The 24789-nt window shown below is 40.4% G+C and overlaps 1 protein-coding gene across 31 annotated transcripts in view; it reads left to right on the top strand.

Annotated features, from left to right (window-relative positions):
* Window positions 1-24789, top strand: part of CAMK2B (calcium/calmodulin dependent protein kinase II beta) — a 264424-nt gene that overhangs the window by 201907 nt on the left and 37728 nt on the right. For 6 of the 31 annotated variants that reach the window (XM_077469607.1, XM_077469600.1, XM_077469622.1 and 3 more), the window contains exons 8-16: window positions 582-665; window positions 2185-2279; window positions 5366-5488; window positions 5628-5711; window positions 5798-5840; window positions 7633-7710; window positions 20895-20932; window positions 21573-21644; window positions 22186-22230. In XM_077469607.1, coding sequence (XP_077325733.1) covers window positions 582-665; window positions 2185-2279; window positions 5366-5488; window positions 5628-5711; window positions 5798-5840; window positions 7633-7710; window positions 20895-20932; window positions 21573-21644; window positions 22186-22230 — 662 coding nt within the window. Of the gene's footprint in view, window positions 1-581; window positions 666-2184; window positions 2280-5365; window positions 5489-5627; window positions 5712-5797; window positions 5841-7632; window positions 7711-20891; window positions 20933-21572; window positions 21645-22185; window positions 22231-24789 lie in introns of all 31 variants that reach the window. The other 25 variants (XM_077469609.1, XM_077469608.1, XM_077469624.1 and 22 more) reach the window with 11 other exon arrangements.

Below are 24789 nucleotides of genomic sequence, written 5' to 3'. Positions count from 1 at the left end.
TCTGGGTGACTTTTCTTAGCCTATTAGTTTGGCTCTTTGCACTGCCTTGAATGAATGAAATACTTGTATAGCGCACAATGCGAACTGAATCGCCTCTAGGCGCTGTGGCGAGCTTTGATCATTTGCTAAAAGAGGAAGGTTTTGAGTTTTTTCCTAAAAGCCAGGTGATTTTCTTCCAGGCAGATTTTGATTGGTAGAGCATTCCATAGCCGAGGCCCTTGGACAGCGAATCTCCGATCCCTCTTTGATTTATACTGGGCTTTGGGCATGAGGAGGAGGTTTTTGCTGGCTGATCGATAAGCCTTTAGATTTCCCAAAATATATATAACTGTCTGTAGAAATAGATTGTCAGATATCTATCATGAGGTTATCTTGGTAGATTTTATCTCCTTCCAAATGTTTTTGAAGTTCATTGGATTAAACGAGAGCTGTGCCTATAATTCCGAGCACAGAAAATATCTTTCACGCACCATTTGTCCTAAGCGAGTACATGAAACAATCCCCTGGCACATAGCTCTTTTGTATAAACTACTGCCAGCTGGAGATACAGGAGGACTCTCATTATGTTGTTTCTGTGCTAGGTTTTGCTGGAACCCCAGGATACCTGTCCCCAGAGGTGCTCCGAAAAGAGGCATATGGAAAACCGGTGGATATCTGGGCATGTGGTAAGCAGACACAAGTTGCAGTGAACTGTGGCTGTATAATAAAAATGCCATATGGAGGGTTCTACCATTCTCGCTTAGAATTCAACATGTGTGTCTTCAGAATTGATTAAATGGCCTGCTTATCATTCTGATCCAACCAGCACGGTACAGACTTAGTTTATGGATTGCCAAAGACGTGTATATTCAACAGCTGTAAATACAGCAAACTCAGGAAATAAAGTACAAAGTTGTCAGACATTATAGTGATTGTCAACAACAATCAGTTTTTTTTTAATATATTTTTGCTTCACAATTATTGTAATAATGAGGTAGGTGTATCACTAAGAACAACATTCGTTCTTGAACTTACTGAGACCCAATTAACCCTTGTACAGAATCACCATATGTTCAGTTAAACATTAAGTCCATCGTTTGCACTATGTTATATGTTACACCTGTATTTAGCATGTAACATGTACCGTGGTACACATGGGACCTCCCCAACCCCCAAACTGCCCCCCTGTGACAGTGTGCACGTGTTTTGCCATCCTCCCCTTTCCCGTGAACCACTGTCACTTTTTAAATCAATATGGCTGTATGGGGCTCTGAGATCTGTGAATCAATAAATTACAGTCCCATCTGCTCTCAAAGGAACACAAGCATGGTAATCGCCACATTCATAGTCCACCGAACCCTCCAGTTTAAAGCCCGTACCTTGGCATGGACAGGGAGTTGTAGGAAGAGTCTGCAGGAGCCTGCCACTATACATGCAATCCACTGATCATGGGTGCAATGCTTTGCAGGTTTCCGAGCAAAAATAATAATAATAATAATAATAATAATGAATGCACATGTTTCTCTTGCAAATGTATATGAATTTATAATTTTTTTCCTAAAAAGATGGACTTGAATTATAAACATGCCCTTCCTTGATATTCATTCCCTTCATAGAGTATTACAAAAAGGGGGGAGCTATGCAGTGATGGAGTGGGCACAGACATAAATGTGTCCTAAATCTGAATAGCTAAAGATAACAATTCATTGTGGATGTGTGATTTAGAAATACATCTAATTTGAATATTAGCAACCCTCCTAAGTCCATGAACTGAAACAAACTTGGTTGATGGGGGTGGGTATTTCCCAAAACTGGTATATGTCCCAACACTCATTTAACTAAAAAGATATATTTAGAATTAATAAACAAGTTTAGTTAAATGTGACTAGCTACGACTAGCTATACTATGACCTGGATAAATAAAATCCCGTAACTGCATTAATAGGTTATATTTTGAAATCGAAAGAGTTACAATAATAGAGAACAGATAAAAGGTAAGTCGTTTAGATTGGAGTTTTTTTTTTTTTGCCTGGCATTGGTATTTCAAACCATCCTGCAGTGCATAACATACAGGGAGGATGAGTATGAATAAGGATGTCCTTTACTTTGAGAGGTGCTGATTTGTATGGTCTCCCTATAGAAGTGGAGCTTTATTGTCATATATTTGAATTCTGAAAATGCTTCCTTTGTGTGTTGTCTCAATAGGTGTTATCCTCTATATTCTCCTGGTTGGATACCCACCATTTTGGGATGAGGACCAGCACAAGCTATACCAGCAGATTAAAGCTGGGGCATATGATGTGAGTTATACTTGCCTGCTCACCTTATTCATAGATGAGTTTATTTCATAATTCAGTACAGAATCCAGATTACTGAGATAAAAATTCTGATTGGTTGGTTTTTGTTCCTGGATTCTACACACTGCTGGATGTGTTAAATAATCCTGCTACTGATTTAACATAGGGGTCTTTCACCAAAAACAACTGAGCATTAAAACTCACGCACACAATGATTGTGCAGTTTCATGAAGCTAATAATGATTATTTTTGGATTATTAGAAACATTTTTATAGTATAAACCGTAAGAAATCTTACGAGTTCATGTTTAACATTTTGGGTCCATGTATTATAGGAAGCATTCATAGTATCAGCTTCTTCCTTGTTAAATCGTATAAAATACAGGCATCTTAGTCTGTAAATTGAAAGGTTTGTCCCATGAAGAATACATAGCATATGATATCGACAGTCAGTGCAATATTAAGTAGTGCAAATTATGTACACGACTGTTAGAAACCTACATTTGTTTAGGCGTTTTTAGATTTTTTAACCCATATGTTCTGTGTAACAGCAAAACTCATAGTAGGGGCATTTGTCAAAGGACATCTGTTCACTGCAACCAGGTTTTGCATTTTCATAAAAGTCTTTGATTTCAGAAACATCTCAAACCGATGCCGATGAAACAATTCAAATACTCATTAATACAGGCCTTTAATCTGGAGGTGATTGAAGATTTGGAATTGTGTAATCAGGAGTTTAGGCAGGACTTTCCTTAACCTCCCTAGCGGTAATCCTGAGTCTGGTTCGGGCTGCAATTTCAGTACCACAAGCAGTAACCCCGAGCTAGACTCGGGATCACATCGCTGGATACAGGGAGAAATTACTTACCTTGTCCCCTGGATCCAATGATGTCCCCCCGCTGTGTGTGCGAGCCGTCCCCCGCTCGATTCACACAGTGCCCGAGTGTCGCCGAGCTCCGTTCCCTGTGACGATACGACGCACGAGAGCGGAGATCGGCACCATATTCAAAAAAGTAAAAATACACAATACACATACAGTACTGTAATCTTACAGATTACAGTACTGTATAAAAAAAAAATACACCTCCCCTTTGTCCCTAGTAGTCTGTCCAGTGCCCCGCATGCACTTTTATATTATAAATTCAGTTTTGTTCTGCCTGGAATTTGAAGATTGTCCATAGCAACCAAAAAGTGTCCCTTTATGTCAAAAGTGATTTTAGACCAACTAGAAAACAACAATAATAAATTAGAATCACTTGCAGAATTGAGTGATAGCAATTTGTGGGGAAATTCGTCACCAAACACTAAATCTAATGACAGCAACAATTCTGCAAATGAGCAATTTTCAGTGTTTTTGCATTTGACTACATTATTGAATAATTTTTATTATTATTTATTATCATTATTTATTATATTATAAACTTTATCATACCCGGGATGTCTACTAGACTCTTGTTTGAACAGATTTAAGAGAGTTATTCCTAAGAATTGCAGGCCTACAATATAAAACGCCAAATTTCCATGAAAAATAATTGTACCGCTTTCAGCACCTAAAATCAGAAATAATCATACCTCCAATGAGAAGACACAAGCAGTAATTTAATCTCACTATTTATCTTTGCTCCATCAGTAGAGATTACTAGAAAAATAAAAACACTTAAACTCAACAGATGCCTATTTTTCTTTTTGATAAATACGTTTTTATTGAAAGTTTTAAATACATACAAAGAAAACATTTAACCAAAAAAATGGTGTAGCGCAACTCTCTTAACAATTGTGATATGCACAGTTTTTTATGCATATTTTATCACTATATATTTTTTTGTATGCACAGAATTTTTATGCATATTGTTTTAGTTTACATTTTGGTTAAGATATATATGGAATTTTTATGAGAGGTGCGCGACATCATTTTTAGGTTAATAGTTTGGCTTAATACGTTTTGAATCACTTATGGGTGTTGGCTAGCAACTCATTTAGCATTGATTGTTTTTGTATTTGCACATAATATATCTGATTGCGCAGATTATATATTGGTACACTTTTCTTTATACAAAGAAAACACAATATAAAGATTCTTTGTAAAAACAGAAACTATAAGAAAGTCACATATATTACATCAAGTACGATGGGGGGAATCACATAGTGAATAATAACTGCAGTAGCATTTTGAGAGGGTAAAGTACAAGCTCTAACCAGACTTAATATAACCAATTGTTTCCCAAGACCTGATAGAATTTTGTAGAAAGGAATGGGGAAAAAGGACAAGAAGGAGGACTAGTAACCAGTAGAGAAAGGGGGGGGGGGGGTTGTAGGAGAGGGTTCTGATACCCCCCAACGACAGTTGTAGTGTGGGAGAATACCTACTCATTATTCATCAGTAGAGAGATCTGGGATTATACCGAAATACAAAACCGTAGATTTGAACTCAAATCGACAGTTGGCTCATATCTTGGTGGCCTATCACTGATTTCAGCAATCTTTGGATGTAATCATTCTTGCCTCACAAATTAGGAGATTGTCAGACAACTGTGATAAATAGGTTTATTGCCCATCACTCATTTTCTATGCATGGGTAGATGCAGAAGATCATAAAAGATGAACAGGTAAAGCTCCTCTCTTCACATCACCCTCACTCTCTTTATCGCTCACTTGCCTGTAATACTCTGTAGTTGATCACTTCTAGTTTTTCTGTACATGTTACGCGTATCACTGTCAATTCCCAGATTCATAAGGGGGGGGGGGCTGTATAAAAAATGATTTTGCAGCCAGTTCTGTGAAACAGATATCTCACACTAGTATAATTTTTTTTTTGAAGGTCTATATCACACTAGCAATTCTCTTGCTGGTGGTCCCACTCACCTTATACTCTAACATTGTTCCCTCAATGACCAGACCAGTGAGATGTTTTTTTTCTTACAATCAAGATTCTGCACCATTTCGGCCAGTGAGGGAACAACTTCTTAGATAGAATGGCAAAAATGTCAAAGTGTCGTCATTGCCTAAAACTGCATTGTAACCTGGACCAAAGGGTCAGGAATGGTCTGACAGTTTAGCACCTCTCACTGATACAAATGAATATCTCTACAGTTCCCTTCTCCGGAGTGGGACACAGTGACACCAGAAGCTAAGAACCTGATTAACCAGATGCTGACCATTAACCCTGCCAAGCGTATTACTGCTCATGAAGCTCTCAAGCACCCATGGGTCTGCGTAAGTAACCCATATTTGTTACATTCATATATTTGCTGATATTGGCTACTATGACATTTATGTGTGGCTGGACTGTACATCACAGTAGGGATTAGCTGCAATATTACATGATGCAACTTTCCTGTCTTTTTCCTTACAGCAACGTTCAACGGTTGCTTCAATGATGCACAGACAAGAGACTGTGGAGTGCCTGAAGAAGTTCAATGCTCGTCGAAAGCTGAAAGTAAGTGTGGTTACATCATGCATTTCTGATCTGTGTAGTTTTCCCATGTGGATGCCATATTAATCCACATTACGCTATTTCTATAGGGAGCCATTCTGACCACTATGCTGGCAACAAGGAATTTTTCTGGTAAGTGATTACCCCACCTAGTCTGGGAAATCTTCTACAGGCACACTGCTAACATCATATACATACTGTTATAATGTTCTACAGCAGTGGCCATCAACCCTGTCCTCAGGGCCCACTAACAGGCCAGGTTTTATGTATTACCTTGGGGAGATGCAGACTAGAATACTGCAATCACTGAGAAGCAAATTATATCACCTGTGATATATTTCAGTTATCTTGCAAACCTGGCCTGTTAGTGGGCCCTGAGGACAGGGTTGATGACCACTGTTCTACGGGACCACTGCTGATCTTTATTGTATTGATGAATGAGGAAGATCCCACTCTTAGAATTAATCTTACATAACCAAAACCACATTTCAATAAATAAAAAGTGCTCAACACCTTTAGATAATACTGGTCTGCAAGTGATAATGAATGACAGTTCAGCCTTGTTTTCAGGATTAGTGATAAATATTAACTACCAGGTCCTAACAGTGGCACAGGCAAATATGTCAACCACTGTTAACATTTTATGGAATGTCATCACTATGTACAACATGTTAATTAGACTTCTTATCTTAACTTCCACATTGTATCTCTATCATTTATTACTCGTGTGACGTGCTGCAAAGCCTTCTGCTATACTCAATTCTGTGTGTTTGCAGGGTTAACTGTAAGGCCTCATGCATATTAAGCATTAAATATGCAGTTTTAGGGGCCTCACACATAGGTGTTTGGAGACATTTAGAGGCAGAACAAAACCCCACTGCCAGTGAGTCTTGTGGCATCAAGCGATTGAACGTAAAATCAATTCAATGCCCAGAATAAAATATTATTCTGGCCAATGAAGTGAATTAACGCCCAAGAACTTGACACGCCTAAATGTATCTATATGCATTTACACACATCAAGCGTTTCTTTCTGCCAAAACGCTACCAAAAAGAAAGGCGTTTAGGAGAGCTGGGCAAACGCTTTGTGTGCATCGTGCTTTAAATTTGCCATTTTTTTACACTTTTGTAACATTGCAAGAATTATTTTCCTAAAACCAAGAGTGTGACAGACTGAAGAGTCTATCTTTGACATAACGCTGTTCTAACTGCATTTTGGATATGACCAGTGATAGGCTCAGCAGATTTGATCTGATTCAGTAGAGGTCCTGCAATGTGGTCACTGTTAATAATACCACTACACAGATGAATCCACTTCTTATAAAAAGCATATTATACTCCAAAATTTCTTTAAAATACTACCCACTATTTTTTTACAATCCATGTACAGCAAAGCAGAAGACAATGCTTTACAATTATGGAAATTCACAGAAGAGCCCAGCACTTTACAGCCAATGGGGCTCATTCTGAAGTGACCAGTTCAATGTGCTGCAAAACTTTGTTGAACATAACCAGTTACCAATTATCCATCTCTTTATGTAATCATGTGGTGGGGATAATATGCTTTTCTCTCTGCTCTTATCTTTTCTTTATTTTAAGTCTGCCTTATTCTACTTACTTCATCTCTCTTCTCCTTCCCTATGTTTTACTCTCCTACATATCGTTACCCCCACATATCACCTTCTAATTTATTTTTCTCTTGTTCTGTCTTGTTTGGACCTTCCTATGTTCATTTGTCCGCCTTACATTGAATTTGTCTTCCTCTCTTTCTCCTTCTGTTCTTACTGGTTTATTTTCATATGTTTGTATATAACCAACCTCCTGTGTCCCATCACTGTTAAATGTGATCTATCTAATCACCACTTTCCTCCATTGTTTACTTTTTTCCTCCGTCCCCTTTTCTCTGATCTCTGTCATTCTCACAGTGGGCAGACAGACCACAGCTCCTGCCACAATCACCACTGCCGCCACTAGTACAGCCCTGGGGTTGGTGGAACAAGGTAGTAGTGTCCATAGGGCACTCCCCCTCCCTCTTTACACCTGCCCCTTCCCTCCCCTCAGAAGTGACTGCATGTAGCTGCTTCTTCCTTAGCTGCCTGCCTGCGTGGAATAATGAAATGAGTCTGGCTTGCAGGTTTGTCCTGCAAGGATTAGAAGGAGATAGAAGGGGATAGAATCTACTATACTGGGGCTTCTAATATATCAGCGCTATAACATTGCCTAAGCCCTTAAGTGTTATCTTTTCATGGTCGAATGTGGAAAGGTAAAACCTCTACCAGCCTGTATAATAATAGATTGTCCCACATATACTAGGCACTATTTGGCTGCTTTTCTTTTATGTGCCAATCTGTCTTTGCCATGTTGAGGTTATATATATAACATATAAGGGGCCTTTTTTGGGTGTCCACTTGGAGACGCTGCATGTAGTGTGCGTACCTTGGAGCATGCTGTATGCTTGGGCATGTCATGTGCATGGCATGTGTTGAGGTACAACCCAGCAATTATCTGACAGTGTACATGGCATTTATGGTACAATGACCTCACTGTGCTCCTCAGCAGTTCTGTGTATACATGTACAGTGCATGTGTGTGTACACGTTGTATGTGAGTGTCACTGTTCAAAGAGAATATTTAGATGTTGTATTGTGAAAAGAAGGTCTATGCTCTTGCCAGTGTTCTGTTAGGCTGGATTCACACCTATGCATTTTTAGTGCTTTTTGCAGATTTGCACTACAGAACGTGTTCCATAGGAAACCATGTTGAATGGACTTTAGTAGAAATCTGCAAAAAGCACTAAAAATGCCTAGGTGTGAATCCAGTCTGTGTTTGAATGGTGCAGATCATAGCTAGGAAAGCTAAGCCTAGCAAGACAGTGACATATACGCATAAATTACATTTGCATAATAAAATATTAATATTTAAACAGGGGCCTGATAGTCTCTACTGAGGGCCCATTTTTTGCAGTTCTAGGGGAAAAAAAATAACATTTACACTTGGGGTTTTCTCCATGAGAAAAGGTTAATCTCCATAGGCACAATCAAATATGGAACCTAACTAGCTAATATAAATAATAGCTCCACTTTCCTTTATCCAATTTATTGCGCATAGATACATTAAAAGCAGTACATATGTTTTCTGGTAGGACCTCATATATGTTTGTAGAAACCGTAGTGTATACGTTATATGTGATTTTTGTTTAAAAGATTTTCACAGTTGTTTCTAGAAGATATAAAATGATCTGCCATAACGTTCTGACCATTGACAGATAAAGTCAATAACATTGATTATCTTTTTAAAATGGCACCTGGAAATGGGTGGGATACATTAGGCAGCGAGTAAACAAGTTGTTCCTGAAGTTGATGTTTTAAAAGCAGAAAAAATGGGCATCTCAGTCTGTTGCGTATAGGACTGTGTAGCCGCAGACCACTCAGGGTACCAATGCTGGCCTGTGTCAATAGCCAAAACGCCTACAATGGGCATGTGAGCATCAGAACTGAACAACAAAGCAATAGAAGAAGGTGTCTGGGTCTAATGAATCACATTTTCTTTTACATCATGTGGATGGCTGGATGTGTGTGCATTGATTAGCTGGGGAAGAATTGTCACTAGGATGCACTATGGGAAGAAGGCAAGCTGGAGGAGGAAGTGTGATGCTTTGGGCAATATTCTGCTGGGAAACCTTGGGTTCTGCCATTCATGTGGAGGTTACTTTGACACGTACCCGTACCATCTACTAACAGCTTGGTGCCAAATACCACAGCATACCTTCAGAGGTCTAGTGGAGTCCATGACTTGATGGGTGAGGGATGTTTTGGTGGCAAAAGGGGAACCTCCTCAATATACGGTGGACTGTCATAATGCTATGGCTGATTGTTGTATAAACACTGTATGGTATAATTCTTATAAATAGAGGTACAGACTCTTTAGAGGAAAGCACTAACATTTTCCACTTACTTAAGTCTGCCATACTGTCCGGACATCCCAGCTCAACAACATTTGACTAAAAATCAATGAAACTTGGAGCTGGCAGAAAAAGCCAGCGAAAAATATGCTCAGCCTGGTGTGTATTTACATGCGCTCATGTGCATTTGACACTTAAAGGCATATGCATGTAGTTTCATGCTAGAGGCATATTTGATACAGTCACTAGAAATAAAATTATGCGTGCGTGCGTGTGTGTGTGTTTTAGTGCGAATATGCGCTAACTAGACCAGTACACTTTTCTCTAAATTTAGGTTGGATGCATTTTGTAATGCCCCTAAAAAGTGCTCTAAAATATGAATCTAAATACCACAATGTGCATGGACACATTGGCTAATATTGAGATGTTTGACTATTTGTGCAAATTCCTCTTTCAAGTCCCATATCACACTGTAAGCCAAATAGACACAAATGTAGTGTTTTCCACACTTTGACAAATGCACTGTATTACAGGCAGAGAGCAAAAAAGGTGGGGGGTTGTGAGTGTTGTAGATGGACAGTGTTTTCGTGGCTGGGCATGTGTTGGATGTCCTGTCTTGCCAGCCTGCTGATGCCCGAAGTATATGCACAGATTTGACAGTGCCCACCTTGTGTATTTTACCTATGTGTATCTTTTCCTCTTCCCCCTGTCTTTTTTCACTGTTTCACTATTTCTCTTTTTCTCTCTCCTTCTGTTTGACTTTCCTAATTCTGGCTTCTTTCTTTTATGTTCTATCTCTGCTCTCATCCCTTGCCTCTCTCTTTCTACTATGTATTCTTCCGTTCCTTTTCTATTTATTGCAAGGTAAGTTCTAGCACTTTGGTTATCCTTTTACATCCTGTTTTGTCAGTGATATTTCCGTAAGATAAGCAGGCTTTACTATTCTGATACCATGTGAACCATCATGGTACAATTATTAACTGCACTTTGTAAAGCAAAAATCACTAAAGCTGGAAATTCCCAACTTTCTTGGGATCCAAGCACAGAGTCGTCCCCTTTTAAACAATCAGTTGTCCCATGATTAGCGATTTTCTGTCATCCTTAGTTAACAGGAGTCATTGCAAAGGCATACAATATTACATACTGTACATACAATATACATAGAGAATCTTTGTATTATTTGCTCATGTTGCACACCCAGGAATTATAGCTCAATGTTCAAATAAAAAAGAGAGCCGCATTAGAAAAAAAAAAAACAATACCATCTTTTACATAACTAGTGGAATCTCCCATTTTCCTAGGAGCACTAAAAGAGTTTACAAGTAATTACTAAACCATACAAAATAGGACTTTCGGTGTGCTGCCAGAAAAATAAAAATCCTAACAAGAAAAGTTTATAGTAAAATATATATTATTATACAATGTTAAAATCTCCCATAAATAAAGGGCCCAAATGTAAGAATACATATATATATAAAAAGTACATATCACAACATTATGGACTATATTGGCATACGTCCTTTTTAGCCAGCGCATTCCATGGATACACCATTTCTTCACAGGGTAAGTGTCTTCAAGTCCATAAACCTACTGTATAGTGCATCTATAAAAATGATAATATACTATGTAATGGCAGGTATAATCACATGTCATTATTTAACGCACTTACACATGTAAAGTGGTGTCATCTCTCAGCGACTTTATGAAATAAAGTCGCTTAATAGTTTCAGTGATGTCATCCCAGTGCCAAATGCGCACACTTAAGAGTCAAACAGGCCAGAACATCCTTACAGGATGTCTCCAATTTACAAGCTGACCTCAATGCTCTGTCTAATTGGGCGTCTATGTGGCAGATGAGGTTTAATGTTGATAAATGTAAAGTTATGCACTTGGGGCCTAAGAATATGCATGCATCATATATACTAGGGGAAGTACAACTGGGGGGGATCCATAGTGGAGAAGGTTCTGGGGGTTTTGGTAGATCATAAGCTCAATAATGGCATGCAATGCCAAGCTGCGTTTTCCAAAGCGAGCAAAGTCCTTTCTTGTATTAAGAGAGGTATAGACTCATGAGAGAAAGATATCATTTTGCCCCTGTTCAAATCATTAGTAAGACCTCATCTGGAATATGCAGTTCAGTTTTGGGCACCAGTTCTTAAAAAGGATATTGGGGAACTGGAGAAAGTGCAGAGAAGGGCAACCAAACTGATAAGAGGCATGGAGGAGCTCAGCTATGAGGAAAGATTAGAGGAACTGAATTTATTCTCTCTTGATAAGAGGAGATTAAGGGGGGATATGATCAACATGTACAAATATATAAGGGGTCCATATAGTGAACTTGGTGTTGAGTTATTCACTTTACAGTCAACACAGAGGACAAGGGGGCACTCTTTACGTCTAGAGGAAAAGAGATTTAATCTCCGAATACAGAAAGGTTTCTTCACAGTAAGAGCTGTGAAAATGTGGAATAGACTCCCTGCAGAGGTGGTTCTGGCCAGCTCAGTAGATTGCGTTAAGAAAGGCTTGGATTATTTCCTATATAACTGGGTACTAACATTTATAGGTAAAGTTGATCCGGGGAAAATCTGATTGCCTCTCGGGGGATCAGGAAGGAATTTTTCCCCTTGCTGTAGCAAACTAGATCATGCTCTGCTGGGGTTTTTGCCTTCCTCTGGATCAATTGTGGGTATAGAATTGGGTATATGGGATTGTATGATGATTTTTTTTTTGTGGTTGAACTCAATTGACTTGTGTCTTTTTTCAACCTGACTAACTGTAACTATGTAACTATGTAACATACCGTAAAGAAAAGCAGAGGATGTAGTAGCTCCTGTGAATGGAAGTAATGTGTAGTGCCAATTAAGTCATTAACCACCCATGCCATGATGACCCAGAATGTTGGCATCCAAAGGGGGATTAGCAAGCCTTAGTGCCCTGTGGGGAGACTGTAGGGTGAAAGTTTCCAAACTGAGGCCCGGGGGCCAGATGTGGCCATTTTCTTGCTTTTATCTGGGGCACTATTTTCATCCACTAATACCATCAATGGGGCATAAGACCCCCCACCCCTCCTCCCCCCCACTGATAGCAATAAAATTACAGAATTCCTCCCAATGACATAAAAGATAGGGCACAATGACACCAATAATGGGGCACAATTTCTCTCGATCTACTTTTCTACTACCAATGCCCATAGTCCAGCCCTCTTCTGAAGTCTGAAGGATGGTAAACTGGCCCTTTGTTTAGATAGTTTGGAGACCCATCCTCTAAGGTACAAAGGGCAGCCATCAGGTTACTATATGTAATGAATGTATAAGTTAACCTAATAATAATATATTAATTTAAATTGATTCTATGTGTTATTACAATGTATATTATAATTTTTTATAGATGGACCATAGGTTTATGGACTTGAAGACAATTACCCTACCCAACTTTATAGGATATATGCCAATATAATCCATAATGTTGCTAAATGTATTTTTATATATTTATTCCTATATGTAGGCCCTTTATTTATGGGATGATTTTAACTTTTTTTATACAATAAAATATTCCTTCTTCATAAATTTTTCTTGTTGGGATTTGTGTTTTTCTAGCGGCACATTGAAAGTCATATTTTGTATGGTTTAGTATTTGCTATCAGGGAAAAAAAACTTTTGCTATTTCAAAGAGGGTCTGTTCTGGAAATCCTCTTCCACTTAAAGACCAATGTTTATTGTTGGGGTAGATGCCAGTATACTGCAACACATAGCTATTTTATTTCTCAAAATTATCCCTGCCTATAGTCCAAGACACTGGTATTTTTTTACATTTCTTTTTTAACACTATGAATGATAGAAAAAGCAAATATATATTGGCCAAAGTAGAAAGGGAATAAATATATCTAAAGTTAAATATTTAGTAACTAAACCAACTTAACATTTCTTTGAAAAGCAATTGCCTAAAAATCTGGGCCATTCAGTCATTTAAACTTAAAGAGTGAGTTACTTTTCAACCCTTTGGCACTTGGCAATCAGAAATATGACAACATTTTTATCTGTACCAGAATGAGTACTATATCAGCATCCAAACAAGCTTACAATAGGGGTTATGAGAAGTTTAAAGACTTTTTCACATACCGGTAATTGAGAAATTATGTTCCAGTATGCCTGGATTTCCCCACAAGTTCACCAAATATGCAAGAGGGAACTGACATCAGATCAACATTACCAACATAAGTGAAAAGAGGTGATCTCTGCTCATTTGCCCACTGCATGAACCAGTAATAGTACATTAACATTAAAAAATTTGCCATCCTTTAAAATAGATTGACGGGTGTAGTACGAAAAGGTTATGCCAGTCTATGGGAGATGAGTGTTGAAAGTGCAACTGCACTTTCAGTTGCACTTCACTTATTTTGATAACCCCCAGCCCCCCCGCTGGTCTTATACTTGTATGTCCCTGATCTGGCGAAATCTTAGCTGCGTGGCCTCTTTGGTGCCGCCCAGCCACTTGTCAGCAAGCTATATGTGAAAGATCTCAGGTATGGGCCACCATACAAAATTTTATTCATATTTTCAGTTTTCAGAAATGTGTTGTTAAAGTTAAATGTTTAACCACCTTCAGACCGGACCATTTTGCTGGTAAATGACCAGAGGTCTTTTTACAATTTGGCACTGCGCTGCTTTAACTGGTAATTGCGCGGTCATGCAATGTTGTACCCAAACAAAATTTGCGTCCTTTTCTTTCCACAAATAGAGCTATCTTTTGATGGTATTTGATTGCCTCTGCGATTTTTATTTTTTGCGATATAAACGCAAATTTTGAAAAAAAATGATATTTTCTACTTTTTGTTATTAGAAAAATCCAATAAACTCAATTTTAGTCATACATTTAGGCCAAAATGTATTCAGCCACATGTCTTTGGTAAAAAAAAAGTCAATAATTGTATATTTATTGGTTTGCGCAAAAGTTGTCACATCTACAAACTAAGGTACGTTTTCTGGAATTTACGCAGCTTTTAGTTTACGACTGCCTATCTCATTTCTTGAGGTGCTAAAATGGCAGGGCAGTACAAAACCCCCCCAAATGACCCCATTTTGGAAAGTAGACACCCTAAGGAAATTGATAAGTGGCATGTTGAGCCCATTGAATATTTTATTTTTTTGCCTCAAGCGATTGAATAATGACAAAAAAAAATTTTTTTTTTTTTTTTTACACAAAGTTGTCACTAAATGATATATTGCTCACACATGCTATGGGCATATGTGAAATGACACCCTAAAATAAATTCTGCTGCTTCTCCTGAGTACGGGGATACCACATATGTGGGACTTTTTGGGAGCCTAGCCGCGTACGGGGCCCCGAAAACCAATCACCGCCTTCAGGCTTTCTAAGGGCGTAAATTTTTGATTTCACTTCTCACTACCTATTACAGTTTTGAAGGCCATAAAATGCCAAGATGGCACAAAACCCCCACAAATGACCCCATTTTAGAAACTAGACACCCCAAGCTATTTGCTGAGAGGCATTTTGAGTCCATGGAATATTTTATATTTTGCCACAAGTTGCGGGAAAATTACAAACTTTAATTTTTTTTTATTTTTTTTTCACAAAGTTGTCACTAAATGATATATTGCTCACACATGTTATGGGCATATGTGAAATGACACCCCAAAATAAATTCTGCTGCTTCTCCTGAGTACGGGGATACCACATATGTGGGACTTTTTGGGAGCCTAGCCGCGTACGGGGCCCCGAAAACCAAGAACCGCCTTCAGGTTTTCTAAGGGCGTAAATATTTGACTTCACTCCTCACTACCTATTACAGTTTTGAAGGCCATAAAATGCCAAGATGGCACAAAACCCCCACAAATGACCCCATTTTAGAAAGTAGACACCCCAAGCTATTTGCTGAGAGGCATGTTGAGTCCATGGAATATTTTATATTTTGCCACAAGTTGCGGGAAAATTACAAACTTTTTTTTTTTTTTTTCACAAAGTTGTCACTAAATAATATATTGCTCACGCATGCCATGGGCATATGTGAAATGACACCCCAAAATAAATTCTGCTGCTTCTCCTGAGTACGGGGATACCACATATGTGGGACTTTTTGGGAGCCTAGCCGCGTACGGGGCCCCGAAAACCAAGCACCGCCTTCAGGCTTTCTAAGGGCGTTACAGTTTTGAAGGCCATAAAATGCCAAGATGGCACAAACCCCCCCCAAATGACCCCATTTTGGAAAGTAGACACCCCTAAATTTAGGGGTACACTAGTGAGACTAGGTAATAAATGGCGGGTGCCCTGAAACTATAAAAAAAATAACTAACCAACCAGCGTCACCTGTAACAGTTATATGGTGATCACTGGTGAAAGGGTTAACTAGGGGGCAATCAGGGGGCTTTATGCGGTAGTATATGGGGGTCCCTGGCGCTGCGGCGGCGAACCTAAATACCTACCTGCCTAACTAGCGTTACCTGTGACACTAATACAGTGATCAGAAAAACGATTGCTTATTAGGCTGGGTTCACACTGGAGCGATGCGGGAACGCCACGAATCCGCGGCGGGTTCCCGCATCACATGCCTCCCGGCGGCAGTTCACACTGCCCTATGCGAACTGCTGGGAGTGTCAGTGAAATGTTAATGACACCCCCAGATCAGTTCGCATATCGCAGTGCGATCTGCAAACTCGGATCGCATGGTGTGAACACCCATGCGATCCGATTCTGCTGCGGACCAAAAAAAGGGTCCCGTGCGAGTTTGCGGCGGGTGCGACACGAATTCAGCCATACTATCTGTATGGCTGAACTCGAATCGCACAGAGATCGGATGTGATTTGCACTGCAGTGCGGTGCGAATCACATCCGTTCTCATAAACCGCTGCAATGTGAACCCAGCCTTAGTGACACTGGCGACGGGGGGTGATCACGGGGTTAAACCTTTATTGGGGGGGTTAGGGGGGTACCTTAGAACTAAAGGGGGCTAACCCTAACTGCCCTAACAGTTATTACAGTCACAAATGACACCCGCCGGGTGATCAGGGGGTTAAACCTTTATTAGGTAATAAATGGCGGGTGCCCTGAAACTATAAAAAAATAACTAACCAACCAGCGTCACCTGTAACAGTTATATGGTGATCACTGGTGAAAGGGTTAACTAGGGGGCAATCAGGGGGCTTTATGCGGTAGTGTATGGGGGTCCCTGGCGCTATAAAAAGCTGCGGCGAACCTAAATACCTACCTGCCTAACTAGCGTCACCTGTGACACTAATACAGCGATCAGAAAAACTATCGCTTATTAGGCTGGGTTCACACTGGAGCGATGCGGGAACGCCATGAATCCGCGGCGGGTTCCCGCATCGCATGCCTCCCGGCGGCAGTTCACACTGCCCTATGCGAACTGCTGGGCGTGTCAGTGAAATGTTAATGACACCCCCAGATCAGTTCGCATATCGCAGTGCGATCTGCAAACTCGGATCGCATGGTGTGAACACCCATGCGATCCGATTCTGCTGCGGGCCAAAAAAAGGGTCCCGTGCGAATTTGCGGCTGGTGCGGCGGGTGCGGCGGGTGCGACACGAATTCAGCCATACTATCTGTATGGCTGAACTCGAATCGCACAGAGATCGGATGTGATTTGCACTGCAGTGCGGTGCGAATCACATTCGTTCTCATAAACCGCTGCAATGTGAACCCAGCCTTAGTGACACTGGCGACGGGGGGTGATCACGGGGTTAAACCTTTATTGGGGGGGTTAGGGGGGCACATTAGAACTAAAGGGGGCTAACCCTAACTGCCCTAACAGTTATTACAGTCACAAATGACACCAATGCAAAAAAAAAAAAAAGCAATTGGTGTCACTGTGACTGGGGGGGCAGGGGTAATTGGGGGGTGATCGGGGGGTAAAGGGGGGGTGTGAGTGTGCCTGGCATGTTCTACTGTATGTGTGGTGTGTTGGTGCAACTCACCGAACCTCTCTCCTCGGTGCCGGAACGAAAAATACCTACACGGAGGAGAGAATACATCACTTCCTCTCCTGTGTTTACATTACAGGAGAGGAAATGATGTCACGGGACATTTTCATTCGTCGGGAGCGATCGCGAGGGGGTGGCCATGAATGAATGGCCGTCCACTCGTCCGGGATCACTCCCGAACGAATACCGACCGCCGCAGGCACCGGGCGGGGGCCCGATCGGGCCCCCGACCGGCGGGCAGGCAAGGACCTACATGTAAGCCCTTATGCCTGCCGTGCCATTCTGTCGACGTACATCGTCGTGCGGCGGTCGGCAAGTGGTTAAACTTGTAAAAAAAAAAAATAAATCTAAAATGTTGGCATCATATATATTTTTTCTATTAACTGAGACAGCTTAGCAATTAACTAAATAAATTAGGCTTTTCTTTTTTCATCATTGCCCCACCTCTCAATAATGTCCAATCAGAGGACACTTTGCATTCATTCAGAAAATCCAAAGCCTTCTTTGAATGGCACCTGTGCTAAGCAGCTGACCTCCAGTATTCACAATGCATCAGGCCGACCACTCAGCACAGGACCTGGAAGCAACTGGAGATTACTGGAGTAGCGGTGTCTACTTTAGTGATTTACAGCTTCTCGAGGCAACAGCCAGGTATGGTATATTAAGTACATAATTACATTAGTCTAAGTTGGACCATTGTAACTATGTAAATATATACCATGCCTGGAATTATTCTTTAACTTTGCAGTGGACTAATAATGTGTAGAAAATCACCTTTTGCAGTCGGATGACTTATATTACGGTATGTTCAATATATTCAGCCCTAAATGCATTAAAAAAAAAGTTATAAAGATACCATATCCTGGCCTACATATGATATTTAAGATATGTATTTTGCTACTTCACTTGTCTGTCATAGCCCACGTTAACATTATGGGCGGGTCTGAAATCGCGCAAGTTCAGCTGAACTCGCGCAAATGAAAACTGCCATTTCAGTCCAACTTCGGGAGCAATTTCACAGACATCTGTGCGGTTTCCTGCTATTAATCTAGCTATTGTCTATTAAAATTGCCCCCAAGGCACCAAAAGTAGTGCAGGAACTACTTTTGAAAATTGGCACCGCACCAATTCGGGCAGCGCCATTGCTGGCAATAGGCTCCGATTTGACATATCAAATCGCATGTCAAATCAGCCCAATGTGAACATGGGCTTAAGGGAAACACCCATGCATCCTCCTTCTCCTAATTGCTCACATATTGTTCCCACTTTTCCTCCTAACCTGTTCCCATTCTTTAATAACTGAAATACTGTTATCTGCCTTCACTCTTGCATCCCTTTCATCATATCGACAGCAACTGAATACCAAGGCTAAAACATATGTTATGCTTTATTAAATAAATCTTATATAAACAGCTCCAAAATATAAGGCGCAAAAGGTTAGTAAAATGTAGGGCAAAGTGAAAGCCAAGCAGCCTACTTATTTTCAACCTTCGCTTCTGTGTTCCCACTCTTCTCCAGACCCACTCAGTACATGCTCACCTTCACCATCTCTATTGCCTGTTATCACTCTTATTATTGTGCATCCAGTGTGAACATTGGCAGTAATAAAATAAAAAACTGACAGAAGTCTTAACCCTTGCTTACAGTTAAAACTGCAATAAATGTTTTGGCTTGAGTCTCACTGTAAAAAAAAACTGGTCTGCGCAGGACTCTTTTTGGAGATCAAACCTGCAGTATATCCGTGTTAAAGAAGATAACATAATGCTTTAAACAACCAGTGCATAAATATCCCGAAAAGTTATTGGACAAGACCTGTCAGCTTCTAAACCAATTTTGCTGTTAAAAAAGGAATTACAGGGGATCCACACATGTGGCACAGCAATACATGACAACACTAAAGCACATAGAACAGCTATGACAATCACTGGAATTTTTAAACAGCAAAAAAGTATCCCACTCAGAAAGCCATATTTCTAAACTGTTAACTCCTGCAATGCAAATACTAATTCTGGCGAGTGTGGTTTAGGATAGGCACACTTAACAGCACACTGTGATAATTTTTATTTTAACGTTTAGGGCTCATTTGCACTTGATTCAACGTTAACACACATTAAAGCGCCTACTGCTTCAACATGCTTTTTTAATGTGTTTTTGGCTTGAGTCTCACTGTAAAAAAAACTTGTCTGCTTTTTTGAAGCTTTACTGAAGCTTAGCCCTGTGTGTGTGTTGATTTTTGATTTGTTTTAAAGGGGCCCAGTAGTACCCCCAGCTCTGCTGGTGCCCCACTCAATATTAACCCCCAACTTTGCTGATCCCCACTCAGCAGTAACCCCCAGCTCTGCTGATCCCTCACTAGTAACCCCCAGCTTTGCTGATCACCCACTCAGTAGTAACCCCCAGCTCTGTTGATCCTCTGGTTTGCGGATCCTTCTCTCTCTGGTCCCTGCTCACATCCTGCTATATTGCTCCCATGCTGCACACCACCTGTGACATGTGCTAGTTTCTCCTGCTTCGGTCCTCCAGCTATGCTGATCCTCTGGAACTCAGTCTTCTCTCTCTGGTCCCCACTTACCTTCTGCTATAGCATTTCCATGATACACATCATGTGTGCTATCTGCTAGTTGCTCTGCTCCAGTCCGGACCCTGCTGCTACAAGCTGCACACCAGATGTGACGTTTGCACCAGACACTTCCAGAATATATACACATGAACTGGATGTGACTGCTGATGGCGTGTTTCCGGTTTGCTTGCTGGCTAACCAGTGCATCCTGGGAAATCTGATACCTGCAATACCTACAAAATAAAGTGAAGCTAATGCTAAATAAAAGCCTCTCAAAAGCTGCAGGTGCTGTAAGTGAGCTTTGTCGTAGACTTCTATGGAGGCCTTGATGATGCTTTTAAGCACCAAGAAAGGGACATGGGGTATAATTTTTTAAGCAAAGCAAACACAACATGTTAACAGGATGCTTTGACTGCCATTCAGAATGCTTTCAAAAAGTGTTTCCAATGCCACATTTTGAAGCAAGTGTAAACGAGCCCTTAGTTTCTTACCTGGGAAATATATATACTATTTCTTCCATATCTCATTTTGTTTGACATGAACACATATTTCTCCATCATTTTTATTAGTAATAAATGGAATTCCGACTATTCTCCCTGAGATATTGGTCTTGCATTATGAGACTCATCAAGGTCATGGTTCACAGGGGTGAAATAGATCAAAAAGATTCCTACAAATAATCCCAAGCTGACAATATTATATTAAGTATATCAGTGGTGACAGTTTCATGCATTCTGACCTTATCCTTTATTTCTTGGTCCTCCTGCAGCAGCTAAGAGTTTGCTGAACAAGAAAACGGATGTTGGAAAGGTAATATTAACATACAGCAATAATTTTAAATATGTCTTCTATAAAATTAACGAATAAACTTAAACAAAAAGAACAATTCTTTAGATTACATCTTATTTTAACAAACTTCTTCATTTATGAATATTGTTATCCATGAGTTCATAACATACTTCAGTTAAACCTGAACATTTAGCATCTAAGGACAATTTGGCGACACAGCCTACCTGCTAAACATTCATCTTGTGCTGTTAGCTACCCTACCTTATTTTTGTTTCCCGAATTCAAGCCTACCAATATGCAGGTCATATGTTCTCTGGTTCTTAGCACCATCCTATGTAGTTAACCGAAAGGGATGTTGCTCAACATAGAATCATGTGACAAAAAGTCTGCACCACCACCAAGAAGCTAAGTGAGATACCTACTTAATGTGGCTGGAATGTATAGAAACTAAGATTAAAGTAAATGAAGTGGACAGACTTTAGAAACGCATTACAAAAGAATTACAAATTACCATTTGGTTTTACTTTTTAGCTTGAGAAGCTCTTTAATATTGGCCTCTGCATTACTGCTTCAAAACTGTATTATATGGTGTTACATACAGCAGTCCACACAGCTCTGCTTCCTTGCTGACCATCGGTCTCATCTTTGTCTCTCTCCCAAGCCTCAGACGAACAGCACTAAGAACAGCGCTGGAGTGACTAGTCCGAAGGGGCCTATTCCACCAGCTGCCTTGGTATGAGAAGTGGGTCGGACTGAACCACACTTTTTGTTCATCTGTGATATTTTGTGGGATGCTGAACTGTTGGAGCGAAGGCGGGTATAAGGGCATATTCTGCCCTGTCTTTAAGTGGAGTGCTGCCTTCTTCCTGTCTATTTTTTGGAAAGTTTGTTTTGTGTTTTTTGGAGTACAGATGTTTGTGGTTTGTCTCAGGAAGGTCTATCTGTGGGCTTAGGGATACATGTTTTAATTTGTTTGTGGTTCAGATAAGTTTGTGGTCTGTCTTTGGAGCGGAAAGTCTGTTATCTGTCTGTGGCTTAGATTAGTCTGTAATCTTTTTGTGGGGTAGTTCAAGGTCTGTGATTTGTGAAGCAGTCTTTAAATGCCCTGCCGCTCCTCCATCTTCTCAGTCCTGCTACCCTGTCATCTCTCCTCCGATCCTCTTCTTTACCTCTCCACATCCCTGACACCCCAATTCCTTCTTACTCCTCTTCTTATCCCCTACCTTTTCTTGTTCTCTCCTCCTTCCCATTTCTCATTCTTTCTTCCTCTGTAGGAGCCTCAAACCACAGTAATTCATAACCTGGTGGACGGGATAAAGGTATTTGCCATAGCTTTACCTCTCTCTTCATGTGTCATGTTTCATGCACCTCTTTACTCTGGAGGCACCAGAGGAAGGGCTGTGTGAGAGATTCTCACCATAGTATACATGGTGTAATTCTAAACATAGCCACTAGTTGGTGCATTCTGTCATAATGCATACACAAATATTTTACTACAGACATATTGCTGGCAAGGGTCTTGTTTGCGTTATGATAAAAGTTTGATTGGTAGACTCTAGTGATTAAAAGATGCTTTACCTGAGAAAACAAGATGTGCTAAAAACAATTCCGAATGATTTGTGGATGTGAAGTATAAATCTGATATTTTTGGAGAGGCATTGTGTTGTGTATATCAAGCATTTCCATATATTTTTGTTTTGATTTTTTTCTGATGGGAAAGGGGAATATTTATTGGCAAAACAGCAGTATATGTTAGGGCATCAAAACAATGACATGACCTCATTAGGAGTGAAAGTTGTCAATTAACAACTGCTTCCATGTGGCAGTTGACAAAGTTCTGTTATGTTTTTATTCTCTTATCTGTTATGGTATCATTCTTGGTTCCAGTTGGTGGTAAAAAAAGAACAAAAGTATGTCTGATAACTATATCATCGAGAGGGGAATTAACAGGAAACTGGTGCAAGTGGCATGCACCACTTTACCAAAACAGATAGACCTGTTTCAGGTCTATGTGGTCTACCCATGCCAGTTTCTCTCTCAGAGTAGAACATAAACTGACGTTGGTTCTTCATGTTCTGCGCAATTCTTTCGTAGTTCCCCCATAATATCTATTCATTTTAACTTATGGCTCAGACAACTTAAAATGACAAAAAACACAGCGCATACTACTGTTAATATATATATATATATATATATATATATATATATATATATATATATATATATATATACACACACACACACACACACACACACACACACACACACACACACACTATCTCGCAAAAGCGAGTACACCCCTCACATTTTTGTAAATATTGTATTATAGCTTTTCATGTGGCAACACTAAAGAAATGACACTTTCGTACAATGTAAAGTAGTTAGTGTACAGCTTGTATAACAGTGTACATTTGCTGTTCCCTCAAAATAACTCAACACACAGCCATTAACAAAAGTGAGTACACCCTAAGTGAAGATGTCCAAATTGGGCCCAAATTGTCAATATTTTGTATCGCCACCATTATTTTCCAGCACTGCCTTAACCCTCTTGGGCATGGAGTTTATCAGATTGCCACTGGAGTCCTCTTCCACTCCTCCATGATGACATCATGGAGCTGGTGGATGTTAGAGACCTTGTGCTCCTCCCCCTTCTGTATGAGGATGTCCCACAGATGCTCAATAGTGTTTAGGTCTGGAGACATGCTTGGCCAGTCCATCACCTTTACCCTTAGCTTCTTTAGCAAGGCCGTGGTCGTCTTGGAGGTGTGTTTGAGGTCGTTATCATGTTGGAATACTGTCCTGCGGCCCAGTCTCCGAAGGGAGGGGATCATGCTCTGCTTCAGTATGTCACAGTACATGTTGGCATTCACGGTTCCCTCAATGAATTGTAGCTCCCAATTGTCGGCAGCACTCATGCAGCCCCAGACCATGACAGTCCCACCACCATGCTTAACTGTAGACAAGACACACTTGGCTTTGTACTCCTCACTTGGTTGCCGCCACACATGCTTGACATCATCTGAACCAAATAAGTTTATCTTGGTCTCATCAGACCACAGGACATGGTTCTAGTAATTATTGTCCTTAGTCTGCTTGTCTTCAGCAAATTGTTTGCAGGCCTTCTTGTGCATCTTTAGAAGAGGGTTCCTCCTGGGATGATAGCCATGCAGACCAATTTGATGCAGTGTGTGAGGTGTGGTCTGAGCACTGACAGGCTAACCCTCCCACCCCTTCAACCTCTGAATATGACGCTGAGCATGTGCACTCAACTTCTTTGGCTGACCATGATGAGGCCTGGTCTGAGTGAAACCTGTCCTGTTAAACTGCTGTTTGGTCTTGGCCTCTGTGCTGCAGCTCAGTTTCAGGGTCTTGGACGAGTCACATGACACCGGGCAGGGAAAATGGCTAATTGGTCCTAATTTGGACATTTACTCTTAGGGGTGTACTCACTTTTGTTGCCAGTGGTTTAGACATTATTGGCTGTGTGTTGAGTTATTTTGAGGGGACAGCAAATTTACACTGTTATACAAGCTGTACACGCACTACTTTACATTGTAGCAAAGTGTAATTTCTTCAGTGTTGTCACATGAAAAGATATAATAAAATTGTTACAAAAATGTGAGGGGTGTACTCACTTTTGTGAGATACTGTGTGTGTGTGTGTATAAATATATATATCAAGTTATTTTCCTGCCAAAAGATATGTAATTGTGCTGAGCTAGTCGTGTTAGCCACACTAGCCATGTCCCCCTCCCCATCATTTGCAGGCTCAGCTTTACAGATTGCCTCGTCTTTTCTCATTTTGCGGCCTGCTCATTGGGCATTCAATGAGAACTCTGGCATTTTTTACTTTTTGTCCAGTGAGCAGGGAGATGACAT

Source organism: Lithobates pipiens, unplaced genomic scaffold (assembly GCF_037356315.1).
Source record: "Lithobates pipiens isolate NorthernLeopardFrog02 unplaced genomic scaffold, aLitPip1_a1.2 Scaffold_8, whole genome shotgun sequence".
NCBI classification, from domain to species: domain Eukaryota; kingdom Metazoa; phylum Chordata; class Amphibia; order Anura; family Ranidae; genus Lithobates; species Lithobates pipiens.
This window is presented reverse-complemented; position numbering and strand designations above follow the sequence as displayed.